General features: G+C 36.3%; 1 protein-coding gene across 6 annotated transcripts in view; it reads right to left on the bottom strand.

Moving 5' to 3' along the window:
- The window catches only part of RABGAP1L (RAB GTPase activating protein 1 like), an 800,696-nt gene that overhangs the window by 562,885 nt on the left and 218,390 nt on the right, over positions 1-19,421 (bottom strand). For 5 of the 6 annotated variants that reach the window (XM_078000298.1, XM_015123648.3, XM_078000303.1 and 2 more), the window contains one exon: positions 15,628-15,778. In XM_078000298.1, coding sequence (XP_077856424.1) covers positions 15,628-15,778 — 151 coding nt within the window. Of the gene's footprint in view, positions 1-13,697; positions 14,790-15,627; positions 15,779-19,421 lie in introns of those variants that run through there. The other variant, XM_028850583.2, reaches the window with a different exon arrangement.

Below are 19,421 nucleotides of genomic sequence, written 5' to 3'. Positions count from 1 at the left end.
AAACACACGTTTTACAATCAATTTGTACAGTTAGATACAATTATAGTGGTCCTGAGGTGACGCACATCCTCAGCTTACAAAGATAACAGGATTAAGAGATTAAGACAGGAGTAAGAAATTATAAGAGTATCATTTGGGAACTGATAAATCTCCATGAAATCTTCACAATTTATGTTCAAAGACTGCAGTAAAGACAGGCATAAGAAATTATTAAAGTATTAATTTGGGGAACTGATATATGTCCATATTAAAATGAAATCTTCACAATTTATGTTCCTCTGCTGCAGCTCCAGCCGGTCCCTCCATTCGGGATCCCTGACTTCCCGCAACAATAATTTATAACTAAGCCCTCAAAAACAATTGCAAGAAAACAGAAATTAACAAGTGAAACCTAATTAAACTGAAGAGCTTCTGCACAGGAAAAGAAACCATCAACAGAGTAAATAGAAAACCTACAAAATAGGAGAACATATTCAGAAACTATGTATCTGACAAAGGTCTAAAATTCAGAATCTATAAGGAACTTAAAAAATTCAACAAGCACAAAACAAATAACACCATTAAAGAGCAGGCAAAAGATATGAAGAGACACTTCTCAAAAGAAGACAAACAAGCAGCCAACAAACATGAAAAATGCTCAACATCACTAATTTGAGAAAGGCAAATCAAAACCACAATGAGAAACTATCTCATACTAGTCAAAATGGTTATTACTAAAAAGTCAAAAAAACAACAGATGCTGGCAAGGCTACAGAGAAAGGGGAATTAACACATAGACACTGCTGGTGGGAATGTAAATTATTACAGCCACTGTGGAATGCACTTTAGAGATTTCTCAAATAACTACCATTCTACCCAGTTCAACCCAGCAATCCTATTACTGGGTATATACCCAAAAGAAAACAAATATTTCTATCAAAAAGACACATGTTCGCATGTTCACTGCAGCACTATTCACAATAGCAAAGACATGGAGTCAACCCAAGTGCCCATCAACAGTGGATTGGAAAAAGAAAATGTGGTACATATACACCATAGAATACTATGCAGTCACAGAAAAGAATGAAATCATGTCCTATGCAGCAACGTGGATGCAGCTGGAGGCCATTATCCTAACCAAATTAACATAAAAACAGAAAACCAAGTACCATATGTTCTCACTTATGAGTGGGAGATAAACATTGGGTACTCACGGACATAAAGATGGCAACAACAGACAATGGAGACTAACAGAAGCAGGAAAGAGACAAGGGTTGAAAAACTAAGTACTGGGTACTATGCTCGGTACTCGAATGACAGGATCATTCACACCCAAAATTTCAGCATCATACAATACATTCAGGTAACAAAACTGTATATGTACCCCCTGAATCTAAAATAAAATTTGAAAAACAAAAAACAAACATAAAGATGCAGTATTACATCAAAACTACATAAAGTTAAATGTAGTACATACTACGCAACTGCAAAATTTTCAACCCCATCTCAGGTTGCTATTGTGGTGAGTATATCTGCTTGAAATGCTGGGTAATGCTAATCATCTCCATGTGAGCAGTTCATCTCTCCAATACATTTTATTGTTGTAAAAAGTGATCACGTATTTCTCATTGTTTAGTGCAATACCATAAAACTTGAATAATACCATGGGACCCATATGAAGTGCCACTAGTGAAGCTGAAAGTGCTTTCAAGAAGCACAGAAAAGTCACATTACAAGAAAAAGCTGAATTCTGAATAAGTACCACAGATTAAAGTCTGCAGCTGTGGAGGTCCACCACTTTGAGATAAATGAATCCAGCAAAAGGACCATAGTAAAAAATAATGATAATAATAATAATTAAAGAGGAAATTCATGAAGCTGTCAATGCAGCTACATCAGCACTTATATTATGCAAAAAGTCCAAAGATTCTGCAGATTTTGCATAATATAAGATACATGTTAACTGTCTATGTTATTGGTAAGGCTTCCACTCAACAATAGGCTATTAGTAGTTAGGTTGGGGGGAGCAAAAGGTTATACACAATTTTTCAACTGCCTTGACGTGGAAGCCGGCCGCTAACCCCTGCATTCTTCAAGAGTCAACTCTACATTTTGGACAATTAAGAAACGGAGGCAAGTAAAAAAGAAAATTGAAGACATAATGGAGAGACAAAAAAAAAAAAAAAAACAAAGACACAAAGATGAAAGAAGATAATGAGAAACAGATTCATGAAGCAATCAAATAAGAGGCTACAAAATGGAACTGTTACCAAAACATGTGCAGAAATGTGTAACATGTTGGGGCAAGAGGCAGGAAGACAGACTTTTGATACCTGCCTCATGGGAATCAGCTGCCTATCCCTTTTTTCACCTCAGCCCTAATCAATAGTAAACACATCTAAACATAAATTTCATAAATTTAAATGGAAAAGTAAATAAAAGACAAAGCAAAATCCCTAGAGAAAACTCACCACACCATATTACCCAATGAAACATAAATTAAATATGTTCCAGAAATATGTGCTAACATCAATAAAATTATTATGAAATTGGAATACAGGAGTGTAATCCCAGGCTCTTGAAAATATGAGATTAGGTTGGTGCAAAAGTAATTGTGGGTTTTGTCATTTAAAATGGGAAATGGCACAATCACAGCTCATTACAGCCTCCTGGGCTCAAGTGATCTTCCCACCTCAGCCTCCCGAGTATCTGTAACTATAGGCATGTGGCACCACACCCAGATAATTTTTGTATTTTTTGTACAGACAGGGTCTTTAACTCCTGGACTCAAGAGATCTTCCTGCCTTGGCTTTCAGAAGTGTTGAGATTACAAGCATGAGCCACCATGCCCAAGCAAGTACTGATTTTATTACTGATTAATGCCTACCAAACTACACAAGGTGATGACAAAGAACAGAGCAGTCGTATAACTAAGCAATTCTCTGACTCTCAGTGAAATCTAGTATTGAGTGTTATTTGACTAACATTGTCTTACATTTTTAAAAAGTAAACCATGTAAGCCATGAAATGATCTACGCTCAACAATAACCTCTAACTTCTTTCTTCAAAACAGTATAATCCTACTCTAATTCCATAATACGAAAATGAAGGTAATATTAAAAAGTTATATCTTCCTTAATTTACCTGAAAACTATGAAACACATTTGAAGGATAACAAAAACTATATTTGTTACTAATAATAGAATATATCACTTAAGTACATGAAAATACTTAGAGTATGTTTTAAAATTTTTATACAGTGTTGGAGAGTTGAGAAGAAAACTGTTAGTTCTCAAATTCACATATAATTATAGTTTTTATACATGTAGATATCACTATAGACAGACAGTAAATGAAAGATCTCAAAGGATGGGGATCAAGAAAATTTGATTTAAATCATTCTGTAAAAAAAAATCACAAGCAAATGTATAATTATGCAAGAAAAGAGAAAATAAATTGTATATTTTCTTAAAGAATCTCTTTCATTAATTCTTAGGTTTTTTTTCTTTTCTTCTTTTTTTTTTTTTTTTGACATAGGGTCTCACTCTGTTACCCAGGCTGGAGTGCAGTGGTGTGATCTTGGCTCACTGCAATCTCTGTCTCCCGGGCTCAAGTGATCCTCCCGCCCCAGGCTCCCAAGGAGCTGGGACTACGAGCATGTGCCGCCACACCCAGCTAATTTTTGTATTTTTTGTAGAGACAGGGTTTTACCATGTGGCCCAGGCTGGTCTCGAACTCCTAGGCTCAAGCAATCAGCCCGCCTCAGCCTCCCAAAGTGCTGGAATTATAGGTGTGTGCCACTGCACCCAGCCAATTCTTAGTTTATTTTAATAAAGGCCTTCCAGTACCTACATATTCAAGGCATTTACATTACAACATAATGAGTACTCTTTATTCTCCTTGCCTGTCTCATTGTTTTGGTTAGTAAATTTTTAGTAACTATAAATTTCTGATGAGATCTTTGTAAATTTTATATTTATATCAGTAATGTGGTTTTTATACAACAGCCTGTGGTTTTTATAAATACCAATGGTACAGACACAGCTGGAATAACCTCATTCTATCAAAAAGCTCAATGCCTACACCTAGACAAGGTGACGACAGAGAACAGAGCAGCCATATAATTAAGCAATGCTCTGACTCTCAATGAAATCTAGTATTCAGTGTTATCTGACTAATAAACTGCCTTAATTTTTAAAAAGTAAACCATGTAAAGAAAAAGCAAATATTTACTTGGCTACACATGACCTACAGGGTTTAATTTAGTTTTGAAACTTATCAAATAAAAAACGATGTAACAGATACCATAATTTGACTTTTCAATTAAATATTCACTAAAGGTTATTCAATCAAAAGAAAAATATCAAATTAAACACCCCCTCTTGAGAATTTCCAATATTATCATTATAATACATTCCACCAACCCAGAGTAAAAATTCTTCTTTAGCTAAATGTTTTATTAAAAGCCATCTGCTACAATAATACACTGGAGAACAGAAAGAAGACAGGCTTTACTCTGAGCAGTACCAGTAATCAGATGTGAATAAAGGCAGGGAAAATTTATCTGTCCATATAATGATCAACAAAGCAGAGAATTTTCAGAATCTTAAAATGAGCCACTCTTGCAGTTTTTTTTTATTATTTCAAAAAGAATTTTTGACAGCAACTACCAAATTAATATTTGCAACTATTGCCCTTTTTGCTCTCTGGAGTTTATAAAACAGTGCTGCTTCTTTGCAAGTTTATATTGTTTTACTTTAGTCAATCAATATTTTTTCAGTTAATTAATTTTAAAAATTAATATGTATTATCATCCTAGCACAGTACCTGGCACACAATAGGTACTTAAACATTAACTGAATAGATGCTTTAATAAGTTAAAATCTTATTACATCAACCTTAGATCACCAATTAAATATTCTTTTGTGATATCATTTTGACATGACATATTTCCCAAGGCTTATCATGATATGTATTTGTTCTAACAAGAATAAACTTACATTAAGTTTCTATTTAACAAGGAGACACGCATTGATGCATAAATAGATGACGGCAGCCAACTAGCATGAGAGTAGGCGAAGGAACACACTGATTTAACTCTCAAAGGCTTCCTGGATAACCTATCCAAGCTAACTCATTAAATGGAAGCTGAAAAACTACATAAGCCACTCCCTATACTACATGCCCTCTTCTATCCCGCTCAGAAATATTCTTCAAGTCCCACCTCAGATATTCTCTCCTCTGTGAAGTCTTCCCTGGTTCACTCAAGCAGAGCTGTCACTATCTCTTCTGCATTCTACATATTTGATTAAGACAGTTATTATAACTTGTATCATAATAAAATTATCTATCAGTGCATAAGCCTGGTTTTCCTAGCTGGACTCCTCAAGGGTGTGAAGTCTTTTTATCTACATAGCCCTAGAAACAATAGAGAGCCTAGCCCATAAAAGTTGATCAATCAAGAGTTAGTGAATAAGTGAATGAATAAGTGAATGAGATTAATACCTCCCTTCCAGTCTTGATTACATCACACAGTATTTAGGAGTGATTTTTAGAGAATATCATTTGACTTTACTATATAGTTGAATTTGCATAATCACTAAAATAATTCATATAACCAATACAAAGTCAAATTTTAGAATGCAAATACTCCATGATATTCACCAACCAGAAAAAAACCCCAAACCAGAAAAATACAAACCTGACACTTCGTATTTCAGTTTAACCAGCTGTTATACACATCATGTGCTCTTATAAAAACTGTGTAACTGGAAATTATCTAACACAAGTATTAAATTAGAAACATACCCTGACACCAATATCCATTATTAGTATTAACATTACTATTACTGTTGTTCATGATGTAATATCATATTGATAAAGACAGCAGAAGCTAATCATGAGTACTTACTATACGCCAAGCACTTCATCATTTTATGTAATTTACACAAAAATCCTGGTAGATACTACTATTAAGCCTGCTTTAAAAATGATGAAACTGAGGCTTAAAAAGTTGGGATAATGTTCCAAGATCACAAATTAATACATGGGAGAGGTGAATCTTAAATCCAGGTCTATCAACCTGTAGCACTTAAATATTTTTAAAAGAGTAAGTTGCAATGCGCTATGATCACACCTGTGAAGAGCCACCACTCCAGCTTCAGCAACATGGTGAAATCCTGTCTCTTAAAAAAAAAAGAAAGAAAGAAAAGAAATGGCGCGCACACACACACACACACACACACACACACACACACACACACACACTCTCATATATAAACACACTTTTGAAAGAGAAGATTCATTTGGGAGAAAAACAGGAATTCAAGTGGTAGAGAGAAAGAGCTCATGGCGTTATTATTTCTAAAAGCTTATGAATTAAAAGCTTATTTTGATTTTAACAAAGTATGTGGTACAAATGTTACATAAAGATAATTTTTAAAAGAGAGCATACAACTACAATCTAATATTTGCTATGTTATATAAACCAGCAGATGTGATAGGTAAACTATACCATATATGTCATATAATTACTGAAAGTACACACACAGCTGTTATGCTACATAAAATTTGAGTTGCCCTAAAACATACACAATCCCCATTTCAAATGACTAAGAATATGTGAAACTATGATCATTGCTTAGTGGGTCCTCAAGCCAACAATTAAGAAATATTCATTTCAGAAGCTCTAAATTCTGTTTGCTTGTTTCTACACAGGAACAAGGTCATGATCCTTCTATTGTCCTTTCAGATCACCTCAAACGTTATGAAAAATGCAGCTTAATAGGAATAATAAAAACATCTCAATGATAAACAATAAAGGACATAGGATTTCAGAAATATGTGGTAAAAGTCTTCCAGTGATTCATCTGCATCAGTAGTACCTTATGCCTCAGTGGCAGGACTCATATAACAAGAGACAATGGTTGAAGGCTCAAGACTCATCTTAAAAGAGATGACTTGAAGTTAGGCGCTTTAGAACTCTTTCTTACTCACTGACTTGTAAGGTTTATACTTGTTTCCTAATAGAAACAGAATAGTTTCTAAATTATCAATTTTCATTTCCATACAATGAACAGTATATAGAAATGCGATAGCGTTTTTATTTCTTCAACCTTTTCTTTATGACTCTTTTTTTTTTTTTTTTTTTGAGACGGAGTCTCACTCTGTCGCCCAGCCTGGAGTGCATTGGCGCGATCTCAGCTCACTGTAAGCTCCGCCTCCCGGGTTTATGCCATTCTTCTGCCTCAGCCTCCCGAGGAGCTAGGACTACAGGCGCCCGCCACTACCCGGCTAATTTTTTGTAATTTAGTAGAGACGGGGTTTCACCGTGTTAGCCAGAATGGTCTTCATCTCCTGACCTCATGATCCGCCCATCTCGGCCTCCCAAAGTGCTGGGATTACAGGCGTGAGCCACTGCGCCCAGCCTTCTTTATTACGCTTAATAATTGATGGTCAGAAAAATATAAAGAGTTTTTCCCTCTAAAGGATCTTTACAAGACCAAAAGTAGGGATGAGCTGTCCCTTTCATTCTAGTTTTGGGTTTTCGACTTTACGGATTCTACTATTTAGTAACTATGTGACAGCTTTCTTCATGGTAAAAATGGGAATCACATCACAGAAGCTGTTAGGCTTACATGGAAAGGATATATGAAAGCACTAGACATAATGTCTCCCACATACCCCATTAAATCTTTCAGGAAGCGTTTATCTAGCATCTACTGAAGGGCAGTCCTAGCGTTGAGTAGTAAAGTTAGAGCAGTGAGCAAAACCCAGATACCGTCTTTGCTCACTGGTAGTTTGCTCAGACAGTAGAGTCTAGAGTACCCCCATGGGTCATACGGAACTTCTCACCCCCTGACCATGGCAGAACCTTGCACAACTCTGTGTCTTAATGCATGGCACTGCCTCAGCCTAAACACATGCTCCCATTCTCTGCTCCTAGGCAGAAATGGCTGTATCCAGTCTCTGTCCTCACTTGTCACTTTGCTCATACCTGTGTCACAGTGCTTAAACATGTTATCGCTGCTGCTTTGCCTTTTTGACTATCTTCCCCCACTGGGCTGTAAACTCCTCAAGGATAGGGTATAGGTGTTATTCTTCTTTACACGTCTAGTACTTAGCATAGCCTCTGATACAGAAGAGATACTGTTTGATAAATAATGAATGAATTAGTGGTACAAGTAGATAACAGGGGGCTACACACTTCCTGTTTTCTTTCTCCCCGTTTCTCAGATGAATGTCTTGAAACCTGCACAGATCTCAAGAGCCCACAGTAATCTCCATATTTCCTATAGTACTTTCTGATGATGTTATTTCTGAAAGCTTACTTCAAACTTCCTTTAGGCATATATTGCTTTATAATTTTCCTCATTCCCTATCACTGGTGAGTGCTTATGTATTAGGCATGCAACTGAGTGCTTTATATAAATTATCTTATTAAATTCTCACAACAATCCTGTAAGATACATATGATTATGCCTATTTTACAAAAGAAGGAATTGAGACTGAAGATAGTTAAGGAGCTTGCCCAAGGTCACAAACCAGTAAGTAGCAGAATTTGAGATTCAAACCCAGGGTCTTCCTGCATAGTGAGCACCAAAATCTCCTCCTAAAGCGAAGCTACCACTGTTACCAAGGCAAGGTGTGCCTGAAAGTTCCTTCTGAAGTGGAGAGTGACTCAACATAATTCTCCATGGATTTACATATAACAGCTCTTCTGACTGGTCCTGCTTGGTCCTTGGTTCCAGATTGAGGTTATCAGTTGGTCTACAGCTCCTAACCTACTTCATTTTCACTTGAATCTCATCCAGAGATTTTCACCCTTTTTTAAACTTTGGTCCCTACAGTCATTTTCTACCAGTCAAAATGATATGAAGAACTTTATTTTCTATAGATTATAAAACCAACAAGACGATATAAAGTATAATTATTCCACACTGTAATCCCGGCCGTATTCTATGTTCAGTATTATTGTCTATCCTACCATGGTAGGCCAATCATTGACCTACCGTGATTCAAGGTGACTCAATCTACATGACCCACTACCACTGCAAAATTCTCTAGGGGACTAATTCTTAAGGGCTGCCACCTCCTTCCTGGCAAAAACAGAAGAGGTTAGTTCACCAGGAACCGCTGCTCAAATTGACCCACTGCTTATAGCTCTCCCCAACGAGATGAATAGGTTTCCTGCAAAAAAGACATTGCTTCATACTTAAAAGCTTTATCCAGGACCTAACACAATATAAGGCTATAGTTCATGGAAAAGAACAAAAGAATAAATAACTATACAAATAAGTCAACTATGACCTTATGCTCCCCTCAGGAGGGACAAAAATTTTATTTATCATCTAGAATGTGTCAGGCAGGCCCTATACCAGGCATAGGATATCTCATAAAGAGCAACGCAGTTGTGGTCTTTGCTCCTCTGGATTTTAAAGTCTGCTGGGGAAGTGGACATTAATCAATTGCGAGTACACTGTGATAGCCCCCTCCTCTGAAGCAAGCAATGGCTGCTGACATAGTATAATAACAGATTCACAAAATTGAATATATTTGAGGTCCAAACAGGCATTAAAATGTATAAAAGATAGATAGGAAGTAATAGAGTAATACACCCATAGCAAAAAGAAAGTACAAATTTCACCCATAAGTGTATACCATTCTTTGATGTATTGATAGCTATACAAAGCATATTTGTAGGTTCTACCTAGCCTGCTGGTTGTATGTTTGCCACCCCTGAAAGAATGCTTCAGAATGTGCATTCCTACTATAGAATTAAATGGTAGACTACTTTTTCATGGAAGCCAAACCTTAAGTTTTCTGTAAATATATGGTTTGGCCGTGTCCCTACCCAAATCTCATTTGAATTGTACTTCCCATAATCCTCATGTGTCGTAGGAGGGACCAGGTAGAGATAATTGAATCACGGGGGTGGTTTACCCCATGGTGTTCTCCTGATAGTGAGTGAGTTCTCACAAGATTTGATGGTTTTATAAGCATCTGGCATTTCCCCTGCTCATTCTTTTCTTTCCTGCCACCATGAGAAGGATGTGTTAGCTTCCCTTTCTGCCATGACTGTAAGTTTGCTGAGGCTTCCCAGCCCTGTGAAACTGTGAGTCAATTAAACCTCTTTCCTTTATAAACTGCCCAGTCTCAGGTAGGTCCTTATAGCAGTGTGAGAAGAGACAAATACAAAATACTTTATATTCCTTCTTCCCTGTGTAATCTGAGGCCTCTGGTAGGGTTTTTATAAAGCAACTGTTTGTTCAAGCTGAACCATTTCATTAACTAACCTTGAAATCTTGCCATTCCCTTAATAAGACAGGAAAAATTAACTGGACCAAAAGAAGGACAAACAGCTGCTGAACCATGACCAACAAGTGCCAAATATGCAGGCACTTCTTATAGAAAATCCTCCGGGTGTTCGTGCCCTTTCCACTTAGTGACTAGTAAGCTCAGATGTATTCACTACCAAAGTACTTACATATACTCTTGGCTACAGGCACTAGTTATCTCATTGCTACCCCAAGGACAGTAAAAGGAAAAAATCATTTTTAGAAAAAATGACATTATTCATCTTACTATAAATGCAAGGAAGACAATAAAATTAAATATACCACTGTCCTTTATGTCAAAGAAGTCTTATGATTTGACCCTGTTTATGATTTGAATAAACACACATGATTAGAGTCACATATTTCTATAATGTTTGTATGAAAATGTTTTTGAGAATTGTATTAACAATAGAAATAACATTAAAAACTTTAAGCTGTCATAGATTTATAAGCTGAATGTGAAAATATTTATTATACGACCTGAATTACACATTGATAGTCAATCTCAAGTGGTAATTAGTAAATATTTACACTATATATAGTGTAAATATCTAAAATAAACCAAATTTACATATATTTTTAGAATAATTTATTCCATAATAGATATCAACTAGTACCACTATTAAGAGGCAGTTGGTGAACAGAAACATAGTTCTCTACTCAATACCTATTTTCTCTTTCCTCTTTACAAAAAGCCTAGATTTGGAGGGGGTAGAGGGGTGAATCAATGTGTCTATCTTTAAAAAAACATTTCTAGTTTTCCATGAAGATAGTAGCCATGTAACAGAATTCTGGTCAAGAATATACAGATGGGATTGTTGTTTGGTGCTTAAGAAAAATTCTTTAAAAGGGTGATAGACTTGGTTCTGAAATGCCAAAGAGAGGTCTAGTCTTTTTTCCAGCTCGTGGACGGTAACCTCTAAACCCTTGAAATTTCCTAAATAACAGGATTGTTATTTGTGGTAGGCCCCTCTAACCACATCTGATAGTTTATGTTAATCAGATGATTCATGGTAAGCCCCCAGATAGTTTAGACTAAGAAGAAGACTCATGATGTAGGCTACCCAAGCCACAAAGACCAACCATGTGATTAGAGCATTGGGGCTTTGAGCCACGCAACAGCCCCAGTATGTTATGGTTTGGCTGTGTCCCTATCTTCTTTTCCTCTGGGGAGGAAAGAAGGGGAGCCTAGAGATTGAGTTCTAGCAGGTAGGTGATGATCCAATCAATCATGCCTATGTAATAAAACTCCAATAAAAACTCTGGACACCAAAACTAGGTGAGCTTCCTGACTGGCAATACTCCAAGTGTATATTGCTACATATTGATGCTAGGCAGGTACTGAGCCCTTGAGGATGATGCCAGGAGGGCAACATATCCTTAAGAATAATGGAAGCTTCACATTGGGAATTCTCCTAGTCCCACATTCAGCCCTATACATCTCTTCCTTTGGCTGGTTCAGATTTGTATATTTTTGCAAAAAAAAGAAAAAAAGAAAAAAAAAAAACTCCACAAAACTACAATTGTTAAGTATAGCACTTTACTGAGTTCTGTAGGTTATTCTTGCAAATTATCAAACCTGAGGAAGTCTGTGAGGATCTACAAGTTTGAAGCTAGTTGGTCTGAAGTCAGGGTGGCACTAAGAACCCCCAAATTGTGGTTGATGTCAGAAGTCTTGAACAAAGTTGGCAGTCTGGAGGACTGGGCTCTTAGCCTCAAATCTGGCTACCTTGAGTTGACTTTGTTTTTCTTTTCTTCTTTTCTAAATGTAATGCTGGATGTAGAAAAGCCATCTTGTGACAACAAGGAGACAAATATACGCCAAGTCTATCAGACAGGGTTTAATCAGGTAAACTATTTCAAAAATGATGTAATGCAGGAATGAAGGTCCTTCATTCCTGAAAGAGCTGAAGGGCAAAAGACTGAAGATCCTGCCGTAGCAGTCTTTTGCCCTTCCAGCTCTTTAGGTGTGTCACCACAGCTATCGTCCAGAGAATCAGGAGGTTGCTGTGGCCACTCAGGAAAGGAAACCACAGGAAACAGGAACCCCAGAGCGAAGGCAAGTGATTGAGAATGAAATGCCCAGAGACAGATGCAAAAACTTCACAACTGGTGAAGCCCGGGTATCTGCCAACCACACTGCCAGAGAAAATATGGCTTTTGCCTCCCTGCAATCTTCACTGGCAGAAAATAAATCACAGCTAGAACTCCAGAGGGAAAAAATCTAAAAAATATATTTTATCAGCCTCCAAGTACCTTCCATATATTTTATTCATGATTTTTGCCATTCTGTTTTTTGTGGTTTGAGACTGGGTCTCACTCTGTCACCCCAGCTGAACTGAAGTCTGATGGCACAATCACAGCTCACTGCAGCCTAGATCTCCTGGGCTCAAGCAATCCTCCCATCTCAGCCACTCAAACAGCTGGGACTACAGGTTTGTGCAACAATGTCCAGCATTTTATTTATTTATTTATTTATTTTGTAGAGACAGGGTCTCACTATGTAGCCTAGGCTGGTCTTGAAATCGTGGGCTCAAGCCATCCTCCCACCTCGACCTTCCAAACTGTTGGAATTACAGGCATGAGCCACTGAGCCAAGCCCTATCTCCTGATCTTAAAGGGTTTTTTTTGCAAGTTGTATAATTAAAACTACCATGGTGTTTGGTATAAATGATAAAAATTTTCTCACTATATGAACATACACTGTTTATCAAGAATTCATAAATAATATCATGGGATGGTATTCTTTACATTTTTCCCTTGAAATTTTTAAAGGTATGAATTATGAGAGCCTCTTAGTGAAAAAAAGGGGAATGGCAGTTACCTCTTACCCCATGGCAGCCAATAAATGTATATAATTTAGTTTATTATTTACATGAAAAAGTACTCTGATGCCCAGAGTTATGACCTCTGAAAATTTCAATCAGATACTCCATCAATAAAAACTTCTAGGCATAAATATCTAATATACATATATTTATCATGTACAAGTGCTACTATACTAATATAGATATTATGAAGCACAGAAATTTAGATAGGATGTAAAAAAGATAATTAAAAATGCTATAAAATACTATTCAATATTGAATATGGATCATTATTTTTGTGTGTGAAATTTTTCTATTGTGTTAAACATAACAAAAAATTCACCATTTAGAAGTGTACAATTCAGTGGTTTTTAGTATATTCATAATCTTGAGCAACTGTCACCACTGTCTAATTCCAGAATATTTCCATCATCTAAAAACAAACCCCATATATCTGTTAGCAGTGACTGCCAATTCCCTTTTCCTCCAACCCCTGGCAACTATTAGTCCACTTTCTGTCTCTATAGGTTTGCCTATTCTAAACATTTTATATAAAAATAATCATAAAATATGAGTCAGTATTTTTAATATGTTTGTTATAGCAGTTTACAAAACAACAATGAAAACTTGTTTCTGCATCAGTTTTTTGATTCATGGTTCTGTTATCATGTCCAAAAAAGACTTGCAAAGATCCACAGACCCAAGTAGACATACATCATTTTTTCAGTCCCACTCATCAATCATTTTGTTGAAATTTGGCTAGGAAATATCTGCTTTCTCTAGGTTTTCTTTCTTTCTTTTTTTTTTTTTAGAGACAGGGTCTTGCTATGTTGCCCAAGCCAGAGTGTAGTGGCTAGTCACAGGTGCAAGTTCCTGGCCTCAGGCAGTCCTCCCACTTCAGCCTCTCAACAGCTGAGACGCCAGGCATATACCACCACGCCAGCTTCTAGATACTCATATGAATAAATCAGAAGGTGTTGTGTTTATATGCTTTTAACAATCAGTTCCAAATCCTCTGCAACTGCTTGTATAAGTTTTAAACATATTTAAAATTTCTGATTCCAGGTTAAGTGTGAAGATGTGAAAGTTTTTATAGTGATGCATGTTTTTTCAATGAAAAAAATCACAGAGGTGTTTAAATCGCCATATGTTTCAAAATGTCCATCTCTGTAACCTGAGTTTGTTTCCAAAAGTAGTTGCTTTGTCATTCATTATCATAATATGAATTCTTCACTGAAGGAACATATTAAATTAAAAAAAAACTTGAAATGCAGCATCCTGTGATAGCAATCTTTTTAAGCCGATCACACATTTTATGAGGATTAAGTTACACCTAGATAACCTGTAAATCCATTTAATCTAACACATGCAAAATGCAAGAAAACTGTAATATTTTGGAAGTTAATATACGAGTGTGAGCCCCACAATGATTCCTCCAAAGTGTGCAAGTTCCATTCTTCCCTCAGGTCACTCCTGAACCATGTGGGACCAGTGGCCACTGGATCCAAGGACCTCATAAACCCTCAGTACTATGGCACACCAAATATTAGTACAGCTTAGTATCCTTTGGTGTAATTATTTTTAAAAATATACAAATGGAACTTTGGACATTTTTTCCCACACACCAATGGATCATCCTGCATATTCCAATGTAGAGGCCATCAATCTTAAAAAAACAAAAAAAAGAGGTTAACGTTTAAAAAAAAAACTGAATTCAGCAGTGATAATTATACTAGGCACTCAGAAAATATTTATGGAAGGAAAGGAGGCAAAGAGGAAAGAAAAGTAAAAAGAAATTACAGCAGATAAAAAGTTCTAAAAGTTCATATAGTCTAAGGAACAAAGTCTTGATTGTAAAAATCTCATTTATGAAGAGAGGTTCTTTTAAATTAAAAAATAAAATTTTACTATTATTTAAAAATCCAGTATTTAGAGTAGACTAAGTAATTAGGTGGTGAGACCTAGGGTGGTGAGTCTAGGATCAAGGCCAACACTTACCTTTACTTATGCTCTAAAACCAGGTATTTAGACATAAGCAAAGGAATTTACAGTGAAACCAAAGGCCCCTGACAGAAAAAGGGCAAGTATCTACATCATTTAAATGTTAGGTGACATAAACACAGAAGAATTTTTTATTTCATTTTAATGTTATTATAAAACTATAATAGAGTAACTATGTATGATTATAACTATATAAATCTCATAGAATTTAAAAAGGTTGAGAAGTTAGAAAACACTTGAAATATAAATATATTCCAATTTGGTAAATAGCTATTATAAAATCACTTGAATGAAAAGATGAAAACCAAGGCATACAGTATTCATAGATGACTAAGTGCATTGTTTACCACCACAAGTATTCAGAACAAAAGGTAGAAGTACTGACTTCATGACCTCAATATATTCATGAAGAAGTTCAAAGCATTTATGGCTTACGGGAGCTATGAAAACTAGGATTTATTTAATAGGTCATCCAATGAAAATAATATGAAATAACTTCCTACCTTTGTGATAAGAATTCGGTATCTATCCAGCATTGCCTGGTTGTCATGGCAGCCTGCCAGTAACTGCCATACCTCTGCCCTCAATGCTTCGGGGACACCACTCTTCACCAGAGTAGATAGCCCTTTTGGTCGTGCACCAAGGTTATTGTGCCTGAGAAGACAAGAAAATAATCCATTCACACTCCCTTTATAACTCCTGAACTGCTGTTGCTATGAAAAATATACTAGTTTATATAAAAGTGTAAGCTTGGCTCAAGAGAAAATTGTTTGCGGCGGGGCATTAAACAATAGTACTGCTTAAGCTCAGTTATGTCTTCAACTTTTTTTCTTGATCTCATCTTCTTTATTGGTGAACCAGATAATTCTACCTCCAGGAAAAGCTTTTTCTTCCTCTCATTTACTTTTAAAAATCATCCTATGGACTTATTCATAATAATGAATGTTTTAGTTATATATTGCTAGGCAACATTCCAAGGCATAAAATGAACCATCTGAATCCCCTGAAATGAATGTACAGCAAGCTGGACAATGATGTGTGGCAGGGAATAGGGTTCAGGAAATGATGTTGAAAATGGACCACAGGCCTATCACACCTTGACTATACCCACTTCTCTGAGGCCAAGCTGAGCTGGGCCAAGTGCCAAAGACAGGCTCCACAGTATAGGAGACATAAGGCATACATATTACAGTCAAGTTTTATGTGGTGGCCACATCCTGACTCCAAGGTCCTCCAGGAAGCCCTGTCTCTTGATGACCTAACTCGGAATTCTTTGTTCCAGGATAAACTTAGATATCAATGAACTTCCAAGTTAAAACGACCTAAGATAGGTTTTCTAGTAAGAAGAGTTCATTATTGTTTACATGTCTGAATTTGTCTCCCTGACTTGTTACAACAGCAAGTGCTCACTAAAGGAAGGACCTAGCCCTTTCCTACAATCACCAGAACTTACGCAACAACTCCAACTTGCTGGGGAAGCAACATATATTTATCAGGCTTTACCACATCCCGAAGGTGTGCGGCGTCAGAACAAAGGCAAAGATCTCTCCTCCTAAAATCAATGATCACAACATAGTAAATATGCTACTATGCACATCTGACCAAGAAACTGAATTGCATATCTCAATATTGTGAATGTAATTTCATCTGTCATCTTTTTCTGGGTGCCTAGCTTGAATCTGGAACTATATTCTATGCCTTTTTGCTCAGACTTTACTTTTATTTGCTGCTCACTTTTTATCTCTTAGAGCTGACTCTGGTGCAACCACTGGGACTCCAAACCTTGACAATGTACTCTGGTTTGATCTAACACCCCAGGCTCTGGTTTCAAGTTTTGAGCCTCAAAAGTCATAAAAGCCACATGTCTATTTTCTAAAAGTGACCTCCCAGCTACTTCACTAGATTATACACACTGTTCCACCTCTAGCTCAAACCCCAGTATTGGCATACCTTCCACTGAAAATATATTCCTTGCTTTTCCCATACTGTCATAATTGGGCTATCTCAGAAAAAAACTAAAACTTCCACAACTGAAACAAGTTCAAGTAAACTCATCCCAGTAATAATGTTAGTAAACCATCAGATTTAATGGTTTATTTTAGCCTTTTCTAGCTAAGCTTTTGTATTGTTGGGTTAGAGAAACTAAGCTGATAATACTGATAGGCTTGAAGCAAAAATAAACTAGAGACAGGTAGAGCTGATATGATTTAACACCTTAAAATAACAGTTATGGTGCCAAGTGACAAAAGCAAGTTTCAAATTAGTAAATAGGTGTTAGTTTAAATACACCTACATACCCACTATTTTGAAACCTGCTTTTACACACGCCTAGAAAAATAATAGGGAAGAACATACTCCAAAATATCTATGTAATAGAATTAAGAGGGAAAGTAGCCCTTTTATTTTCCTATGCTGTCTGAAATATTTATAATAATTTTAAATTCTTTCATAATCATTAAACACAAAAAGTCATTTCAATTCTTTAAACTTCTCTCATGGCTTTAAATTAAAACATAATTTCAGTTAATTTGGAAAAACACTATAGATAATTATGTTTCACAAAATATATCAAGTAGAGGAAGAGTATTAATTATTCTTCAGAAGACTTCCACCTGAATAAACTATTTGACAAAGAATATTATGCCACAAGAGAGCCAGGATTAGTTATAAAAGGATCTTTTTGTAATTTAATGTTTGGCTCTGATTATACTTTTGAATAGGAAAAACATATGGGTTAAGGGTATTAGTATAGAAAATTAGGTTAATTAAAAGCAATGATGTACAAAAAGCAAAGTTCATTCCCTCTAAAATTAAATGCAAAATACTTTGAATTATGAGTCCAATAATTTATAATATCATGTAAGGGAAATCCAAAGTAGTTAAATATAGTATATGTTACATGTTATATAGAGATCAGCAAGACATCACTGTGTCTCTACAGCTATTAAAACTCCAATAAATTTAATTAATTAAAACTCCATGTCAAAGAATCCTTTCTTGGCTGGGCACAGTGGCTCACATCCATAATCCCAGCACTTTGGGAGGCTGAAGTAGGCAGGATCGTTTGAGCCCAGGAGTTCAGACCAGTTCCAGACCAGTTCCAGACTGGGCAACATGGCGAAACCCCATCTCTACCAAAAAAAAAAAAAAAACCACAAAAAACTTAGCTGGACATGGTGGCATGTGCCTATAGTTCCAGCTACTTGGGAGGCTGAGGTGGGAGAATCACCTGAGCCTCAGAGGTTGAGACCAAATGAGCTAAGATCGCACCAGCTAGGGCATCGGAGTGAGACCCTGTCCCAAAATTTAAAAACTAAGAACATTGAAAAAAATCATTTCTTCAATGGCACGTATAATTCTCCATCATACTCTTACCCTGTGCAACAAATTTCAAGAATTGGTATAGAAGCACTATCTCTATTTCTTACCCTCCAATTCCTTCCTCAATTCAGTTCAACATGGCTTCTGCATCTCTCCTTGAAAAGTTTTCACTTAAATGATCTATGACTTCTCTCCATGTTCCACTGGATTCAAGACATACTTTCAGTCCTTTCACTGTTGACCAATCTGTTTCCCTTGGCTTCAGTGACAAAGCACTACCTCTTTATCCACCTTCACAAACTCCACTGTTGATTGCTTCTCCTGTTAACCTCTTAAGTGCTTAAAGTTCTCTCTCTTTACTCTTGCGCTTTTCTTTCATTCTCTTGTCTGTAGGCATTATCACCTATAAACATGTATCCCAAGTTCCAGAAGCTCAAAGGTACCTCAAAATCAGTATGCCCAAGTCTGAACTCAGTTTCTTCTCCCTAAACCTGGTCATTTTCCAGGGTATTCCACCTCAGAAACTGTTACCACAATCCATCCTAACTGGAAACCCAGGAGTTATTTTTGCCCCATCATCTATTACTAATCCATCACCAAGTCTAATATATCTTATTTTCTCAACTTCTACAAAGTTCATGCACTTCTATCTCAACTGCAACCAACTTTATCCTCCCTAAACCTCTGCAATAGCATCCTAACATTCACTGGACCTACTACAACATATTTCCAATATTGTAGGCAAAATGAAAATAACAAACAGCTTGGTTAAATATTCGGTTGGCCCAGATTGTTTTGTATAATGATTTAACTGTAATATTTTATATAATGATATATAATAATGATTTAACTATAATATTTTAAAGTTTCAGTATCTCTTCCTACACATGCATACACACATACATACACATACTCCTTAAGATTAATAGTCAACAGTCCCCAATGAATACTTTATCATAATATAATCCAACTCCAT

This window comes from Macaca mulatta, chromosome 1 (genome assembly GCF_049350105.2).
Source record: "Macaca mulatta isolate MMU2019108-1 chromosome 1, T2T-MMU8v2.0, whole genome shotgun sequence".
Classification (NCBI taxonomy): domain Eukaryota; kingdom Metazoa; phylum Chordata; class Mammalia; order Primates; family Cercopithecidae; genus Macaca; species Macaca mulatta.
The sequence above is the reverse complement of the archived record's forward strand: the minus strand, read 5'-3'. Positions and strand labels throughout refer to the sequence as shown.